The 16,480-nt window shown below is 33.9% G+C and overlaps 1 protein-coding gene across 1 annotated transcript in view; it reads left to right on the top strand.

Annotated features, from left to right (window-relative positions):
- OTC (ornithine carbamoyltransferase) overlaps positions 1-16,480 on the top strand; it is a 69,179-nt gene that overhangs the window by 17,493 nt on the left and 35,206 nt on the right. Inside the window, exon 3 of the mRNA XM_031959430.1 lies at positions 4,087-4,168. Coding sequence (XP_031815290.1) covers positions 4,087-4,168 — 82 coding nt within the window. The remainder of the gene's footprint in view (positions 1-4,086; positions 4,169-16,480) is intronic.

Genomic DNA, 16,480 nt, shown 5'->3' with positions numbered 1-16,480 from the left:
TAATTGATGGGTATCTATTTTGTTTCCAATTCTTTGCTATCACAAAAAAATGCTATAAATGGTATATATAATGATTTTTCTTATATCCCTTGGGATATAAGTCTAGTAATGGTATCTCTGGGTTAAAGAATGTGAACATTTTAGTCACTTGAGATGCATAATTCCAAATTGTTTTCCAAAATGGTTGTTCTAATTCATAGCTCTAACAATATATCAATATGCCTGTCAGCCAACACCATTTCAGAATTGAATATTGCCAGTTTTTGTTATCTTTAGCAATTTGTAGAGTTTGAGGAGAAATACTAGCATTCTTTTGTGAATCTTTCTCTTTTGAGAGATTATTCCTATCCCTTGACTACTTATCTATTGAGAAATTGCTATATATATATATATATATATATATATACATATATATGTATATGTATGTATATGTGTTTATGTATATATATTATCTATAGGCCCATATATTCTATTAATGTATCTTGGATATTAAATATTTATTAGAGAAATTTAATACAAAGATTTTTCCTCATTCATGTATTCAAAGTTATTTATCTTTAATAATTGCCACTCTCTCTTGTTTGGTTAAGAATACAACTCCTACCCATAGCTGTGAAAGGAATGTAATCTGTTTCTCTTCTAATTTTTTAAAATATTATGATATTTAGTATTAAAGTTGATAATCATTTAAAATGTAGTATTGAATGTAGTATAAGATGTTGGATTAAGTTTAATTCCTTCTGGACAACTTTCCAGTTTTCCCAACAGTTTTATTCAAATAGGGAGGTTTTTGTAGGTAGGCTGGAGTTATATCAGAATGCAAGGATGGTTCTACATTAGGAAAACAAGATTATTATATTAAAAACAATAACATCTGAATTAACTATCTCAATAAATACTGAAAAAAAGCCTTAGACAAAGTCGAACACTCATAATGCTAAAAAAAAAAAGTTTATAAAACATAAGTATGGAGGGATCTTTTTAATATCATTAAAAACACCTATTAAAAACCAAAAGCAAGCCTCACGTGCAATGAGAATACACTAGATCCATTTCCATTAAAAATGAGAGCAGAGCAATGACATACATTTTGTCCATTATTACCTTATATAGTTCTGGAAATACTAGCAACAATAACAAGATGAGAAATAAATTAAAGGAATAAAGACATGTAAAGGAAATAAAACTGTAGTATTTACTCAGTATAACTATAAAATCCTAGGGAATAAGCAGACATATTAGTGGAGATAATTAATAGTTTCTGTAAAGTTATAGGTTATAAAATGGGCCCTCAAAATCAACCACAATTCTAAATAATAACAAAGCCCCAGAAAAAATAATGGAAAAGGAAATTCTCATTCTAAATAATAAAATATATATAAAGTATCTGAGAAATGATCCACCAAAGCATAGAGAAGACTTGCACAGTTTAAATTATAAAGCCTTCTTTAAAGAAATTTAAAAAAAAAACCTACTTGAATAGCTGAAGGAATGTTCAGTGTTTGTGGCTAGGTCTTACCAAGATAATAAAAAAGACAACATTTCCAAAGTTAACTTGTATTTTTAATGCTTTACCAACCAAATTATCAAGGGGATACTTTATAGAATTTGATTTTTTAAAGTAATTTGGAAAAACAAAAAAATATAGAATATCAAAAAAATGAAGATAGGTAGGGGCAAAGGAAGAATAGTATTTCCAGACTTCAAACTATATCATAAAGCAGTAGTGATCAAAACCTCCTGTATTAGTTGTAACATAGGGAGATAGGTCAATGTAACAGGCTAGACAAGGGAGAATTAGGAACATGTAAACTCAATGACTTGGTGTTTTAATAAGTTAAAACACTAAATGTCAGTTGGAAGGAACCTAGCCCAATCCATACACTCTAGAATCCTCACTACATTTATGGGAGTAGTTATGACTATCATTGTTATTGTTATTATATTCTGATGTTGATTATGCATCAATTAATTCAGAAAGAGGCTGAAAAAAAAAAGTCACAGGTTATCCAAGAAGAAAGATGAGGCACTGGAAAGAAGTGGGGTGCTTAATAATTAATTATCTTTATTTAGAATTTACATAATCTTAATGTTTGAAGATGCATTTTAAACATTCTTTGAACACATTCTTTAATCACAACTGTGGCTTGACAGTCTATGGTCAAGGCTTTCTGACTTGGAATCTAGAGGCCCCCACTGACCATGGAGAGATTTCAAGAGGTCTGTGAACTTTGATAGAAGGAATGGAGTTGATGGGAATTATATTTTTATTTTCACTAACTTTTTAATAACATTTATAATTTCCTCAAATGTGAATATAGACAACAAACATTCTGAAAAGGGAACTGTAGCTAACAGCAAAGGGATTCAGGATACCATAAATGTTAAGAATCCTTGATCCAAATAACAGTAAAAGCATTATCTATTCCAAGCCTAATTCCAAGTGTTTGAAACATTAAAAACAGAAGGGGGTGGTGGTTCTTAACTGAAAAAAAGTTTAATGACATTTAATTACCATGTAATAATATACATATATATGTATACGTATGTGTAGCTATATTTCTTTCTCTCTACCTATTAATAATGTGTAACAAATGATGAGATTGAGGAGAGCAATCAGCATCAAATGTTGGGGTTTGATCATGTGAAGATTCATAATGCCATTCTCTTACCAAAAGGGATATTTATTTAGGAAAAGATGTTATAGATGAAATGAAAAGATAAAATAAGCATCAGTAATGAAAAATATGAAAGAGTTGGGAGAGGATATAGTTAGATACCATGAAAGAGGGGTACGAGGAGGAGGGAAGAGAAAGACACCACGAGGAAGAATGTCATGATGAGCTAATCCAAAACGTATTCAGAAAAAATGATGTAGCCATGAACAGAACTATAGGGGAAATTTAGCATCAGCGGTTTGACATCTGATTGGATACAGTTATTGGGGGTTATCCAAGACCTTTACTAGTGGTTAGGACAATATGGTTGAGTTGATCCCCGCCAGTACCCTTCCCTGCTTGCTTCAGGGGAAAATCTTATCAATACTTTAGGCTTTCTCTGACAACCCCACCTAGTGACCCAGGACCTCATTCATCCATCATCCATCCATCCATCCATCCATCTATCTATCTATCTATCTATGAAGAGAGACAGACTAACAGAAAAACAGAGGCAGAGACAAAAAGAAGAAAAAGAGTATTCACTCCTAAATCTTTTCATTCAAGAGACCTGAAGCAGAGGAAACTTTTGTTGGTTAGGTTTCTCTTATCACAAGAAACAAGGAAATGAGAACCTTGGCAATTGTTTGCATTGACACCTTACCTTTTTTATAAATAGCTGATTGGTAGACAACTGTCCTCTTAAATAGTGTTCTCTAGACATGGTCTTAATAGGAAAAAGAAAGCAAAAAAAGAAAAGAAAAAGCAGAAGCCTTTCTAGATCATCTCTACACAAAACGGAAAGGGAAAAGGAATCCCTCATCTCCCAAACAGTTCTTTCTAAATATATGTAAACGTGTTCTTTCCTACCCCCAGTTAAGGTTTATGCAAAATTTATCTGAAACTTTGTGGTTTAAATATTGACATAAATAAGAGTCTGAGATTGTTTCCTGAGCTAAGGAGAAAGTTGCAAATGAAAAAATTTTTCTCTATTAAGGTGTAATACATTTTCAGAGCAGCTCCAGGAGTAGACTATCCATAGGATTAGCAGAGATGTGCCCTGGTCCTTGATAAAATGTACATCATCTTTGGAATATAAATTTTTAAAAATAGGATGATTTTTAATCCTTAAGGCTAGCCTCAAAAAACAAGTAAAATTTCTTCAACTGACTGAAGATTTGGTGTCAGGGGTGTGGTGAGGAGGCACTGCTACCTGTCATCTTCTTCTTAATCTACCATTTCTTCTATAAGATGTGAAATAATAAAAATGAATATTTTCCATTGTTTTAAACACATTATGAAGGGAGAATAAGCAGAATTAATATTATTTACTTAAAGATCGCTTATTCTGACTTCTTCAGTCTGTAAAACACTGCGCTTAAAGTACAATTGATCATCTTGTAATTCACTTCTTATCATTGGTTTTCAGTATTTGCCTCTGTTACAAGGGAAATCTCTCAGCATGATTTTTGAGAAAAGAAGCACAAGAACAAGACTATCAACAGAAACAGGTGAGTCTCACTGCAAATGGCAGTCTATTCTGCAAATCTCCATATGGAAAAACACATATTCTGAGAAAGTAGTGAAATGTCTGCATAGTGTTTTCTATTGGAGATGAATGTCACTAGTAAATTCTTTGTTCAAGGAAGGTCATACCTGCTCATTGTCCACATTACTTCTTCTTTGTCAATAGAAGCATCCAAGCCTTCTGCCTTACATAGTTAGCCAACTATTGATTTGGGATTTTTGTCTTATAATGTATATTAGTCATATTAGTGTTCTGCTCAAGATCCTTCAATGATTCCCTACTACTTACCAAAAAAATCCAATTTAATCTTTCCAGACATATTTCACCGTGTTGCACTTCATCATAATTAACATGGAGACATCAGGGCTTATCCCAGGGCATAGAACTTAGAGAGTACTAGCTGTAAAATCCGAAGACACGCTTCCCTAACTACTAGCTGCCTGACTTTATAGCTTTGAACTATGAGCCAGTTCTTCCTCTGTACAGATGGGAAATTCAGAGGGCACAAGGTTCAATATTATGAGTTTTTTCTCCCCCAGCTCCCTGCAGCTTTTCCTCCACTCCCCATCCCCAGCCAAAAACATATTCTACCTCCAAAAACATATTCCCTTCTGTCCTTCACTCTTATGGTGTCCTGGATGTGTGTTTCTAGCTTATGATTTATCTCCCTACCAATTGCCCTATTATGTATTCCACCACAAATATAGAAATATGTCTGACAAAAGAGTTATGTTGATAGGATAAAAAATAGGGGTGCAAGCCCTCTTATTTCTAGGATAACAGGACTCGAATCCATACCCTGGAAACCCCATGTGAGCATCTCCCACTCCGCACCTTGACCCATGCTCAAAATGGGCTACTTATTACATCCTTTATTAGTAGCCAAACAGCACTGTCAAATATTCCTTGAAATATCTATCCTCATCTCTATTAAGCGAGCAAGCAAATATCCATTTAGCACAAGTTATATGCCAGGCACTATGTTAAGACATTTATTTCTGTCTAACTATCTTTTTTAAGAGCATGATCAAATATCACCTCTTCAATTAAGCCTTTTCAGATTCCTTTAGTCAGAAATTAATCTTTCTTTACTTAGTCCTCACACAGTACATTGTTGTTTTTTCCTTTCATATATTTGTTATGCTTTGTCTTGCCTGATGCTTATTTCTCTGTATTTCTCTTCTACTAGGTTATAAGCAATTTGATGAAGGAAGTCATATCTTCTTATCTAACATTTCTATCTGTTTCAGAAATTAGCAAAATATTCAGTGTTTTGTACATACTAAGAATTTAATAAATAGTTGCTAAATTGACATAAGTGTGTGTTGAATCATCATAATTAATTATGGGATCATGGGTTAAAAGCTGGAAGAGACTTTGAGAATCAAGACCAGGAATTGTAGAAGGTGCTTTCAAAATTGAGTGATTGGACTAGTCCAATCCCCTTACTTTATGTACAAAGAAACTGAGGCCCAGAGAAATCAGATGACTTTCTAAGGATTTCAAATAGATAAAACATAGCAAAAGTAGAATTTGAACCAGGATCCTCTATCCCTAAACCCAATATTTTTAACATTGCATCAACCCCTAAGTTATACTTGACACTCCATAGAGTAATTTAGACACATAATACTCTCAGTGAGTTATTTCTTAATGAACCTCTAATCCTGATTTTGAGACATCCTGGATATCTCTAATTATCAAGGTTTGTCAGTGCAGTTCTCAAAATAAAATTATTTTATGTTCATTTCAGGGCCAAAAAATATTAAATGTACCATGTGGTAATTTCAATTACTACCACTTTGGCAAATTGTTTGGAGAGAATTAGGAAGTAAATCACAAAAAAAGTGTTTTGATTAATTGTAATTTCTAAAACTTCACATATGTTAACAGAGACAACATTATAAGGATTTTAAATTACTAAGTGTTTTGAATTTCTTGGAACAAAATCTGTTTAGGATGGTTTGTTTAATATCTCATATCAAAAAAAAAAAAAAAAAAAAGGTCTCCAAATTCAATGGTCATTGATTTGAAAAGTCCATTAGGATTAAAGCTCTGACCCTAATACATGTTGAATTGGCTGACTGTCAACATTCATTAATCAATCATTTGGGTGGGGGGAGAGGATGGATGGAAAATGTATTTCACCTAAAAAATAATGTTGCTGTGAAATACTTTTTTTCTATGTTGTTCTCATGTGGAAGTGTCAGTACTTCTAGCTCTAGAAGTCATTAGAATATCATTAGAAATGTAATGGAGATATTATTGAATTTATTTAGTGAAGGAACACAAAACTACATTTTTAGAGACATTTATTTCCCCAAAAGAAGAAATTTGAGGGAGGGAGACTTATCAGCATTGAAGGAAAGGGATGGTGGGCTGACATTGACAAAGTTAGGAAATTTAAGAGAAGAAACAATTGGAGGGTGGGGAATTCAGTGTACATTTGAAATAATGTAGGTCATTCAAATGGAAATATCCAGCACACATCAGTGTAAGAGTATGACTCAGAGACTAAAGAGACAGATTATCAAACTATCTGTACAATGGTGAGGGAGGAAGTCATATGAATCAATAAGCTCTGAAACAGACCAGAGAGCATGAAAATACCGACACTGGGGATGGACACAGAATAGTATTTGATACAATCTCTTGTCCTCAAGATCATGTGTATGTGATGTATGTGATTAATCATACTTTATTTTATAATACTTATTACTTCTTTGCAGACTCTATAGGCTATTTGTTTAGAGATTTATGCTGAATTACATCAGGAATTCCATTGTATAGAACTTTCCAGTGTTAAGCATATGTTACAGCCAAAATCTAGAATATGACCTTTCTGAATATTACTGCTGATATACTACATTTTGTCAACAAATCCTTAATTATAAGGTTTATATAAACTACATATCAGAGTACAGAAAATGCTAGTGCAGATGATTGCTCATTTGTTGTCAATGAGTCTACTATTTATTATCTGTAGGACACTGGGAAGTCATTTAATTTCACAAGGCTTCACTTTGCTCATCTAATTCCCTTGATCTCTGTGGACTCTCCTAGCCCTAAACCGCTTTCTTATACTATGATTTAGCCCCAAACCTGTTACACTATGACTTTGGTTGCTATTTTAAAATAGCAATTTGCTAATTAATAGTTTAGCAGCTAGATGACTCAGTGAATATAGTGCTAGACCTGGAGTCAGGAAGTTCTAATACAACTTCAGATACTTGTTAGCCATGTGACTGTGGGTCAGTCACTTAATTTCTTTGCTTTGAAGGCAGCTAGGCATCTTACTGGCTGTGAGATCCTGGGCAAATCACTTATCTTTGGTTTGCCATAATCCACTGGGGAAAGAAATGGCAAACTACTCCAGTATCTTAACCAAGAAAACCCCATGGACAGTGTGGTTCTTGAGCATCATAGTCTATGGAGTCATGAACAGACTTGATTGAATAACAATTAAGAAATACTAAAAAATTTAATTACTGCCCCCATATCTCAAAAATGGTATCTTTTTCATAGATAAGAAGGATAAAACTCAGCATTTTAGCCTATTTTTGGTTAACCTACCTGGAGTACATGAACTTAGTAGTCATTCAATACTTATTTATTGAATGAATAATTGAATAAGATAATCAAAGTAGCTGCTAATTTGACAGAGCACAGGTCTTCAATGGACCTTTATCTCAGAATTATTTTGTCAGGTTAAATGTTGTTTTGAATGCTTACTTGACTCAGTAATTGTAGAGATAAATTATCTGATATTGGAAAGGATCTCAGAAGTTATCTAGTTTAGGGGTTGGCAAACTATTTTCTGAATGGCTCCATCCCTTGACTTTTAGACACCCAAGATTTGTTTTTGCATTTAAAAATACAATTGCCCACAAGCCCTTCTTGGACTGATTTGTGATCTTGTCTATTGTTCTCATTTTACGGATGAGGACATGTGACTTATGCAAAGTCACACAGGTATGTTGCAGCAGAGAGGGGCAAGATCTTTTGGCTCCAAATCAATTTATTTCAGAAATCCCTATTTTTTCCCATACCTACTAAATTTATTATCATTATTAGTTTTTTCCTGGCAGCTATTTTTACCTGTTTCTCATCAAGATCAAAAGCATACTTCGGGGTGGGGAGAAAGAACATATTGTTCAAGGAGCAAAGAAAAAAAATTATGCAGCCATAGACTGAATGACTCCTTTCTTTCACCTAATGCCTTCAAAGGTGATGACCAAGCTACATTTTAACATCAATTCCATCTTCCATAATTAAAGGGAAGCTGCAGCAGCACTTAGATGTCAGCCAACTAATGCTTACAAGCATTGGCCTGTGCATATCCATTGAAATATAAACAGGGTCCCTCTGACTAGGGATTATAAAAGGTGCCAGAAGCAATTTTCAAAGAAAGAATAATTCCATTTCCCCTCTTTCTCAATGCCCAGCTGGCTTAAGTACCACTGGGAAGAAGCCTCCTGTGTGCCTGCCTGCCAATGATTACAGCTTTTTTTACTTTACACTAATTGAGTGGATTCATGGACACATTTGTTGTTGATAAAAAAAAAGTATAGGAGCTGATAGAAAGTGGGAGGAGAATCCTGAGAGAGTCTTCTAATTTAGCACTTGTGTTTCACTTTCAAGTGCTTTACAAGCTTTTCAAAATACTTAGGCATCAATTTAATCATTCCTTACAGTACCCACATCAAGTAAATTAGGAAGGTGCTCTCACTCTGCAGGTGTGGAAAACAAAGTACAAATAGGTTGAACCTCCTGCCTGGATTTACCTAATACATTTGCAAGAAAATCAGCCACAAAATTTAAGGCTCTTAAATCTCATGTTAATGATATAAACTTATTTATATTGCTTCTTTTAAGACATGATTTACACACATTTGTAGAATTTGTTTAGTCAATATCCTTGTGAGGAAAGACAAGAAGAGAGCACAGATGTTATTTATTTCTATTTATACAAATAGAGAAGTGAAAGATTTAGGGACTTTTTGAACATCATGTAACAAGAGAATTAGATTTCATTTTTCCACTGATAAGGTCTGTTTGGATCTGGAATCAGAACTGCATATGGTAGTCAGTTCTGTAATGTACTAACCATGTGATCTTAATCCAGAGGTAAAGTGAGGTAAATCCTTTACCCATAAAATGAAGGGGTTATATTTTATAAGCAAGATGGTCCCTTCTCATTTCAGTTGCTGTGATTGTATACTGCTCTTTTTACTAGAATAATTGTGGTACATTATAAATTAAACTGGACTCAGGAAACCAAGTGTAGCTACAAGACTGGATAAGGTGCAACCTCTAACTCCCAGTTTTCTAACATGTAAATTGAACATAATGATAGGTGTACTACATCCTCACAAAGTTGAAGGAAAAATTATATATAAAGCTTAAAGTCCTATAAAATTCTGGGTTAATGTCAGAGCCGTAAGAAGAGTGACATGACTGGAGTTTTTGCCAGGATCCCAAAATTTACAACTGAGCTTAGCATCTAACTTGTTGTTGTTGTCACTTTTCAATCACAGTTGATTCTTCATGACCTCATTTGGGGTTTTTTTGGCAAAGATACTGGAGTGGTTCACCATTTCCTTTTCCCGCTCGATTTACAGATGAAGAAATTGAGGCAAACAGGTTAAGTAACTGGTCCAGGGTCATATAACTTGAACCACAAAGATGAATCTACCTAATTCCAAGCCCATGGCTCTTTCCACTGCTTTATCTTGCTGCTCAAGGAAGCACCTAATTAGCATCAGTAATTAGTTAAAATAGGAAGCTACCAGGTTGTGTGTTTCTTTTTCCAAAAGCAATCTGGATTAGCATCTTGGACAATCCCCTGGGTAAAAGAAAGTAGCCAGGGTCTAGTCTTCCAAGGTCTGAGGTTTATCTTAAATTATTGCCCTGAGGATGTCAATGACCAGGAATTTTTGTTCAGCAATTTCCTTCTCTGTGAGAATAGGTTTTCTTTTTACTAGTCCCTGCTAAAATACTTGCCAGGAACACTTCTGTTAGAGTTCATTTATTAGCCTTTTTATTTGTTTATTTATTTATTTACATTTTTATTTTGTATTATTACTATTTCATTTATTAGACTTTAACCTTTAATTTTAGCACTCCATCTTGATTTCATGCTGCTCCTTCCAAAGTGATGAAGATGCTTCTCTCTGATTCACTATTGACCAACAATTTTGTTCTCTTCATATTTGTTCCCTCTGGTTGATTTTCCATTGACTGTTCATTATATGAACCAGCCTTCATAATCTGAATCATAATAGCTTGCTTTTTTTTTTTTTTTGCTGAGGCAATTGGAGGTAAGTGACTTACCCAGGGTCACACAGCCAGGAAGTGATAAGTGTCTGAGGTTGAATGTGAACTCGGGTCCTCCTGACTTCAGGGCTTAATAGATTACATTTGCAGAATGCTTCTCACTATCCAAATTGGTTTTCTATCCTTTATCTCTTATGATTCTCGAATATCCATTTGAAGAAAGTAAGGTCTAATTATCCCTTCTCCAGTTGAAAAATCTGAAGTGACTTCTTATTGCCTTAGGAGTAAAATACAAATCCTTCAACCTATTATTTAAAGCCCTCCACAATGTGGTTTCAACCTATCTTCAAAGCTTCTTTTGTATTATTCTCCATTCTATGTTCTAGACAAACTGGCCCAACTTCTGCTCTTGAGCTGGACACTTTAGCTCCTAACTTCATGTTTTGTAAATAGTTGTCCCCTATTCCTGAAATGCATTCCTTTTTCACCTTCAGCAGTTAGAATCCTAATTTCCTTCAAGGCTCAGGTGTCACTTCCCACAAGAAGCCTTTCCAGTATTAGGCTCTCTCTCTTGTTCTCCCTTCTTCCTTCTTCCACTCCTTCTATCCTCTTTCTCCCCCACTATCCATTCCGGCCTCCTTTTTCTCCTCCTCTTTCTCTCTTTATATCCCCTTGTTTATATCTTGTATCCTCCCAGTAGAATGCAAAAAACCTTGTGAGCAGAGGCTCTGGTTTATATCTTTGTTTCCCTTGGAGCTAAAACATAATAGTTTCTTTGGAAATGTTTGTTGAACTGAATTGAAAGTAGGACAAGATATTATTACACACATTTGATAGATAAGGGAATAGGCAGAGAGGTCAAGACCAACATCTAGATCTCATACTCCCATAAAACTAAATTTTCACAAGATAAAAATCTAAGAGGCTATTTAAATAATTTTAAAGTAATTAATGTATTGATATTGATATATTTGGGGTTTGCATCACCTTCATTTGTGAATAATACCCTTCTCCCTTTCCCTCTCCAGTGCACATCTTTGTAATAAACAATAACATTTACAAAATAGCACTTCAGAAAAACTAACCTACATACTGACTGTGAATGGTATATATAATTCCCCATACCATAGCCCTCTATCTTTCTAACAAAGGATAAAAGGTACATTTTTTTCACTGATATGTTATTTCAAAAATAGTGTCCCCTTTGTGAAAAGTCTCTTTATACTGGAGATACACCAATGGAAATCAAATGCCTCTGATTCAAAGAACTGGATTCAAATCTCAGTTCTATTTTAAAACTTCTGTGACCCATATAGTGTATTTATGATATACTTTAACATGTTTAACATGTATGAGACTGCCTGCCATCTAGGGCAGGGGGTGGAGGGAAGAAAAGTTCGAACAGAAGAAGTGAGTGCAAGGGACAATGTTGAAAAATTACCCATGCATATATTCTGTCAATAAAAAGCTATAAGAAAAAAATAGATTAGAAACCATATCTTATACTTTTATATTCCTCTTCATCATCAAATATAGCTTCTGTTATTTAGTAATCAATCAATAAATCTTATAAGTGCCCACTATCTGTCAGGTACTGTGCTAAATGATTGGATATAAAAAGAAGCAAAAATATTAGTCCCTGCCTTGAAGGAGATTACAGTCTAAAGGGATAAATAAATATATGCAAAGCAAGCTACAGAGTAAATAGGAAATTATTAACAGAGGGAAGACACTAGTATTAAGAGGAAATGGGGAAGACGTCCTATAGAATGTGGGATTTTAGTTGAGATTTAAATGAAACCAAGGAGGACAGTAGTCCTAGTAGAGAAGGTAACATATTCCAATCATGGGTACTTAATATAATAGGGATTTATTTTAAAAATTTGCTTCACGATAATTGTGGAAATATGTATAGAAATGTATATAAATATATATATTTAATATATATTGGATTAGTTGCTGTCTGGGGAAGGGGGTGACGGGAAGGGAGGGACTACAACATTTGGAACACAAGGTTTTGCAGTGTTGAATGTTGAAAACTATGCATATATTTTGAAAATAAAATCTTTTAAAAACTAAAAAAAAAAAACTTGACCTTGGACAAGACACTTAACCATTACAAGTTTCTGTTTATTCATCTATAAAATTAGGGTAATAAAATTTGTATTCTATATACTTCCTAGGGTTATTGTGAACGTCATAGGTTATAAATGTGAGCTATTTTCTTTTGTATTAACTAAGTGCTCATCTATACATTCAGTGATACTGTAGGGGTCCTTTAAGGAGAAATGTATGTCTCTATAATGATCTATTTACATTTGTAAGCAAACATCCAGTATGATCTAGGTGTTTGAAGAGTTCTAAATTTTGACCCATGATTCTAATGCTTGATCATCCCTTCAGTTCAGGAAAATTGAAACAGATAAGAGAAAAAAAAATGACAGTTACTAGAGGCTTTAAGAACAGGATTAAACAAGAAAAGTTCTTGAGATAATTTAGCTTAAAAAAAATTTTCTGGGTTACGTATGAAAATATATAAAAATAAGGAATGGAAAAGTGTTTTAAAGTAATGAATAGCCCCCAAGTTCATATGTTTTAAGAAAAAATAACTCCTTTTTATTGTTTTGGTAAATTGCCATATAGTGAGTAGGGAGGGAGCTGGCCTCTGAATCAGGAAGACTTGGTCTTGCCTCCTGACATTCACTGACAGTGTTACCTGAGAAAGTTACCTCAGTGCCCCAGGGGATTAGGTAGGTGCTATTATTACCATCTCCATTTTGCAGATGAAGAAACTGAGGAAGATAAGTTAAGTGAGTAGCCCAGTTAGCAGTTGTCTGAGGTCATAGTTGAGCTTCCTGACTCCAGGCCTAGAGCTCTATCCACTGTGTCACCTCGCTGTCCAGTCAAATTATTTTCTAAGATTATAAATTGTAAAACAGGTCTGCATGACTAGAGAAAGTTTTTCACTGAAAGATCCCTATATCAATGAAATTATAAAATGATACTAAATTAGAATAATACCTGGCATAGCACATTTAGAATCATTTGAGCCTCAAACCTGCCCTCTACATAGGTATGACAAATAATGAGGAAACTGGAGCTCAGAGGGGTTAAAGAACTTGATCTCAGTCACCCAGCTTGTAAATATGAAAGGGAATATTTGAATCCAAATCTTCTTAAAAGCACTGCAGAGAAAAAACTCTATTGGAATCCTAGGGCCTAACCCCAAATATTTTATGAGCTAAATTAAATATGCTGAATTGAACTTGATATATATTACAAACCAATTAGCATCATCTCTTATGTGAAATAATATTAGCAACATTTCCTAAATCAATAATTTAAATACATTCCCTTAGGAGTAAGAACTCATTAGATTATTATGTCTGTCCTCTCAAAAATTGTTTATTTCATTAATATAGAGACATGAATTATGTATCAAGATTATTTTTGGAGAAATTCAGTCATCATAAAATCTATGAATAACTGATAACTAAATTATAAGTTTGAAGCATAAGTTCTAAAGGTTTTTTCCATTACATTTTAACTTTAAATATTTTGGGGATAAAAGTCCCTCATATCATGAAAAATCCACCATAGCACCTCAAAAGTCTATGGAATAGTTAGGGAATGTGTTCTTAAAATAATTATAAAAAACAATTGTGAAGAAAAAATTGAGGAGATAAAAATAATTAGAAATATTAGGGTATAATTAAATATAATCAACAAACATTTAAGTGTCTATTGTGTGTCAGGCATTGTTATGTTCTAGGAATACAAAGAAACAAATAAAAAAGTCACTGCCTCTCAAGATACTTTCATTTTAAAAGGGAAAACAATATATGTATGTGTATATATATATAATTTATATAAAACAATATGTATGTATGTTTACATATAAAACATCATATATATATTTATACAGAATATATGCAAATTATATATGTGTTACAGTGGCTGTGGGTTAAAGGTGTTTGGCTAAAGAGAAAATCTACAAAGGAAATTACTAGGAGCCTAGGGCAGCTAGGTAGCAGAGTGGATAGAGTGTCAAGCCTAAAATCATGAAGACTCATCTTCCTGAATCCAAATCTGGCCTCAGATACTTACTAGCTCTGTAAGCCTGAGCAAGTCACTTAATTCTGTTTACCTCAGTTTTGTCATCTGTAAAATGAGCTAGAGAAGAAAATGGCAATCCACTCCAGTATCTTTACCAGGAATACCCCAAATGGTCACAAAGAGTCAAATATGACTAAAAACAACTGAACAACGAATGAGTTCTATCAGAGTTTTGTACCCAAGAGTGTGAAGATAGGATGTGGGTCAGGAGCTTGAGGGAGGCAGTTTGCAGTGTTAATGGAAAAAAGTATTGAAAGAGGCAGAAAATTTTCCAACACAGGTTAGTTACTTGGTCAAAGAGAGTTTTGATCTTGGATTCCTGGCCAGGTGAGAGCTACTTAATCTAAGCCATCCCCAGCAGAATCTTCTAGTTTTGTTAAAACCAGTTAGGATGTCGTCAGTTTCCTTGAAGTTTCCTCACCTTGTGATCACAGAACCTGAATTGAAAGAAAAGTTCTGCATCATATAATCCAAGCCAAACCTGAAGAGGAATCCTTTCTAGAATACCTGAAAATTGGTCATTGAGCTTCCACTGAGAGATGAAAGTTTGTTGCCAAGAATGCAAAAAGGGACCCTAACTCTAATTGTCAGGTCATTTTTCCTTATGGGAGTGGAAATTTGCCTCTCTATAACTTTCACCTACTGTTACTGCTCCTAGAACAGTTCTCCACCCCAATCACTGCCTAGAAACTTTAATTCCAAATTCCTCGGTGGAGCCTCTCATTTCTTTCAGAAAACCAAGATAGTTTGGGTACTCTCTTGCATGAACCAGAGATTGTGAATGCCCTTCCTAAATTGTATTGCCCAGAACTGAAGAAAATTAAACAAGTATGGTCTGAATAAGACAGAATATAAGTTAACTATCATCTTCTTTGTTGTAGATACTAAGTAGTCTAGAATTAAATTATCTTTGTTGGTTGACATGTTACTCTGGTCACTTGAAGTCCAAATAAAATCCCTAGAATTATTCCCATACAAACTTATCTTCAGTAGTTTTTTAAAATCATATCTGATTCTTTGTGATTCCATTTGGGGTAGACCTGGCAAAGATACTAGAGTGGTTTGTCATTTCTTTCTACATTCATTTTACAGATGAAGAAACTGAGGCAGAGTTAAATGACTTGCCCCAAATCACACAAATACCAAGTGTTTGAGGTTGGATTTGAACTCAGATCTTCTTTATTCCAGGCCCAGCATTCTATTCACTGAACCACCTAGTTGCTCAAAATTTATTTTAATGTTCCCCATAATCTGTGTAGTTTTTTCAACCCCAGTGAAAACTACACATTTATCTCTATTAACTTTCATCAGCAAATGTGGAAGAGCAGATAGCAAGCTGGCTCTAGAACCAGGATGACCTTAAAACCTTAATTCTAGTCTGGTGTCTGATGTCTATATCAATATCAATATATATATATATATATATATATATACATATATATACACACATATATATGCATGCATGTATGTATATATACACATGTGTATGTATGCATGTATGCATATATACACATATATGTATGTGTGTATATGTACATATATATGTATATATATATATACACACACACATATATATATGTATATATATAAAATAGCAGTTTGACCCAAGGCAGGTGATATAACTTTTCAGTTCCCTAATATTAGTAAAGGGATTTTGTTTGTTTGTTTGTTTTAACTTGGGAGTCTCTTGTGCCAATGGTACAATCTCTATCTTTGCCCCTGCTGCCCTAAATTTGATTTATAATTAATAGGAGCTATCATTTTGGTTTTGGTCAAGGGCTTTTGGGATAATGATTTTGTGGTCAATGTTAGATATTCCTCTCAATGTTATGTGATCTGAAAATTTGATATATGATCCCTTTCTAAGCTGTAGGAGCATTCATGTAGGCATTTGACGAGAAAG

This window comes from Sarcophilus harrisii, chromosome 3, assembly GCF_902635505.1.
Source record: "Sarcophilus harrisii chromosome 3, mSarHar1.11, whole genome shotgun sequence".
In the NCBI taxonomy this organism is placed as follows: Eukaryota; Metazoa; Chordata; class Mammalia; order Dasyuromorphia; family Dasyuridae; genus Sarcophilus; species Sarcophilus harrisii.
This window is presented reverse-complemented; position numbering and strand designations above follow the sequence as displayed.